Source organism: Pteropus alecto, unplaced genomic scaffold (genome assembly GCF_000325575.1).
Source record: "Pteropus alecto unplaced genomic scaffold, ASM32557v1 scaffold7, whole genome shotgun sequence".
Taxonomy (NCBI): domain Eukaryota; kingdom Metazoa; phylum Chordata; class Mammalia; order Chiroptera; family Pteropodidae; genus Pteropus; species Pteropus alecto.
Genome location: NW_006494614.1, coordinates 42,681,004 through 42,683,812, shown reverse-complemented (window position 1 = coordinate 42,683,812; position 2,809 = coordinate 42,681,004). Strand labels below are relative to the sequence as shown.

At 50.7% G+C, this 2,809-nt stretch overlaps 1 protein-coding gene across 1 annotated transcript in view; it reads left to right on the top strand.

Moving 5' to 3' along the window:
- Positions 1-493: 493 nt before the first annotated feature.
- APOBEC2 (apolipoprotein B mRNA editing enzyme catalytic subunit 2) overlaps positions 494-2,809 on the top strand; it is a 12,519-nt gene continuing 10,203 nt past the window's right edge. Inside the window, exon 1 of the mRNA XM_006926581.3 lies at positions 494-763. Coding sequence (XP_006926643.1) covers positions 633-763 — 131 coding nt within the window. The 5' untranslated portion in view covers positions 494-632. The remainder of the gene's footprint in view (positions 764-2,809) is intronic.

Here is a 2,809-nt window from a genome sequence, read left to right as displayed (position 1 = left end):
CATCTTCTCCTTTTAACAATTCACAGTTCCTTTCCAAATTGGCAGCTCTTATCTTACCCTGAACCTGTTTCCCCAATCAAGTAGCCTTTGCAACCACCTCAGCACAAGCCTCACCCTGCTTAAACCTCTGACAGAGCTTCCTTACCAAATTTTAGGATGCCTGCCCTGGGCCCCTTCCACAACCTCCCTAGTAAAGCTAGGAAAGTTGGATAGGAAACAAAGGGAAGGATATAAGTTGGAGGAGGAGGAGGGAGAGAATATGAATTTACATGTGGACTGGTGGGGGAAGGGAGAGTAGGTCAAGCCATCCCCACCTGCCAGCTTCCTGTTTTTGCCTACTGATAAATAGGGGATACCAATGGCCAAATTTTCCATTCCCCCCCATCCCGGCATCTGCTGTCACTCAATTAAAAAAAGATAGAGGGAGAGGACCTGGGGGAGGGGCAGGAGGCCTCTGGTTATAAAGCCTGTTGGAGAGGGGGTAAGCACACCCAGGCTGGCCTGCCCAGTCCTCTGTCTGTCATCTCTCAGCAGATTTAGCTGCTGACAGCTGCTTGGGACTCTGCTGCCAGCCCCTGGCCAAGACTGCTGTCTCTCCTCTCTCTCAGTGACTCCTCAGCCACAGCCCATCCATGGCCCAGAAAGAAGAGGCCGCTGAGGCTTCTGCGCCTGCCTCACAGAATGGCGAGGATCTGGAGGACCTGGATGACCCTGAGAAACTGAAGGAGCTGATTGAGCTGCCGCCCTTTGAGATCGTCACAGGGTAAGAGCTGGTGTGGCCTAGGGTGCTCTTCCTTCCTAGAAGAGCACGGGCTAGGGACAGGCTGGGAGAATTTAGGATGGTAATAGTAGGGGTCAGGACCAAACTGGGAGAGTGCACAGGTATGCATTGTAGGGGCTTCCAGGGACACAGCAGTGAACCTGTCTTGGCTTCTCGGGGTGACACCATGGACCCTCTGATCAGGGGAGGTAGGAGGAGCTTCTTGGAAGAAGGGCCTGGAGAATGAAACCACCCCCAAAGCCTCCTGGTCTTGGGACATCACCTGCTTCTCTGGTCCTGGGACATCAGTTGCCTCTCTTTAGTCCTGGGGATTTGGTAAGGACACAGAATGACACTAGCACATTTAAACATTTAAATATGGCCCCAAAGGACCTCCTCCCTCCACTTTTCTCTCTGCTTCTGAATGGGCCTTTCCTCTATCTCTATGTTTCTTGCTCTTTCTTTAGTGCTACCCTTTGGAGTAGAAGATCCTAAGGCAAGGAAGATAGACCCATCCTTTCCTAAGCCTAAGAAGCAATTTTTTTCCTTGTTCAATCTGTTCTGAGTTTCCCCAGGGCTGTCCACATCCCTGAGGAGAGAAAGAAGTTACAGCCCAGGTAACACAGGCCAGGACCCAGAGCTTCTGGACAGAGGAGTTCCAACCCCCTCAGCCACAGCCTGGAGCAACCAGGACCCAGAGCAAAGGGTCTCGAGGCCCGCTGCCTACAGGGTCCCTCTGTTGTCCAGGTCATGCCATCTCCAGGAATAACACCAAGTAGTGTTCCTCCTCTTTCCTCTGTGTCCCTTTAGTAGAAGACCCTGCTAAATTCCTAAGCAAAGAATAAGAAAAGGATACATGGGGCCACATTTCCTCCTGAACCCCAAGGTTTCCTTCCAGGGAGTCTCCAGCAAAGCCCACAGGCAGAGTAAGGGCCACACTAAGAGCATTTTCAGGAAGAATAGAGGCGTGATGCCTTCAAGGGGAGAAGGAGCCCTGGGTGACAATTTGGACCTGCTCCTTTAGCTTGGCAAGTGATTTTCCAGTCCCGGACTCAGCTTTTCATTTGTAATATGAAGAAGTTACGCTAGTTGATTCCTAAGTTCCCTTCCATTTCAGATATTTTCTGATTTCTAAGAGAGCCCAAGGGAAAAAATGCATCCTAAAACCTGAGGCAAGAGTTCAGGGTAGAGCCCCTAAATTTGCATTCGCCCATGCCCAACCAACTGCTACCCTCAGCACAGGGTTGAAAAAATCAACAGACGCAGGTTAATATAGACATAAGGAGAGCCTAGGCCACCAGGAGGGAGAGTCCTTGATTCCAATTGCTGTCTATGAAAGGAGATCCTTTTTCTAACACCTCAGCACGCTGGGCCATGCTGTCCTGGTCACACAGACATGCATGTGCATGCCCATGCTGCAGTGTTGCGATCTTCCCAGCACAGGGGCAGGGTAGGTCCAGAACAGAATTAGACTAGGTTTGCTGAGTTGAACAGGCTTTGGGGTCCCAGGGCAGTGGATCCTAAAGGGTTAAATCCCCTGATGTAACCTAGATATGTCTGAGGCTTTATAATCACGGCATATTTTCACATTCATGAGCTCATTCAACCCTCAGCATGGTGTTAGGAGAGGGAGATATATTGTTGCCACTCTCAGATGGGGAAACTAAGTGTCAGGGAGATTGAGTGATTTGTCCAAGACCTCAGAATCAGTCAGTGGCAGGACTTCTAACTATAGCCAAGCGTCCTTTCCATTGTTCTTATTCATTCTGGGTCCCAGGTTTCCTAGACAGCTCCACTTATTTCTATCTGCAAGGTAGTGAGGTTCAGAGACTTCCCTGACCCAGGGCTCAGAAAAAGGGGCACAGCGCGGTAGCTTTCTGGGTCCTCTGAGAGTAGCTAAGAAGGGAGGTGGAGCCCTGAGTGTTTCCCAGCCACAAGTAACAGCTGTGGAGATCTGTCTCCTGGGCCTCTCTGGGTAAACAGATGGTTTAAAATAGCCTGGAGGTGCGGCTGTGTCTGTGCAGGGACAGGATGAGGGAAGCTTGCCCC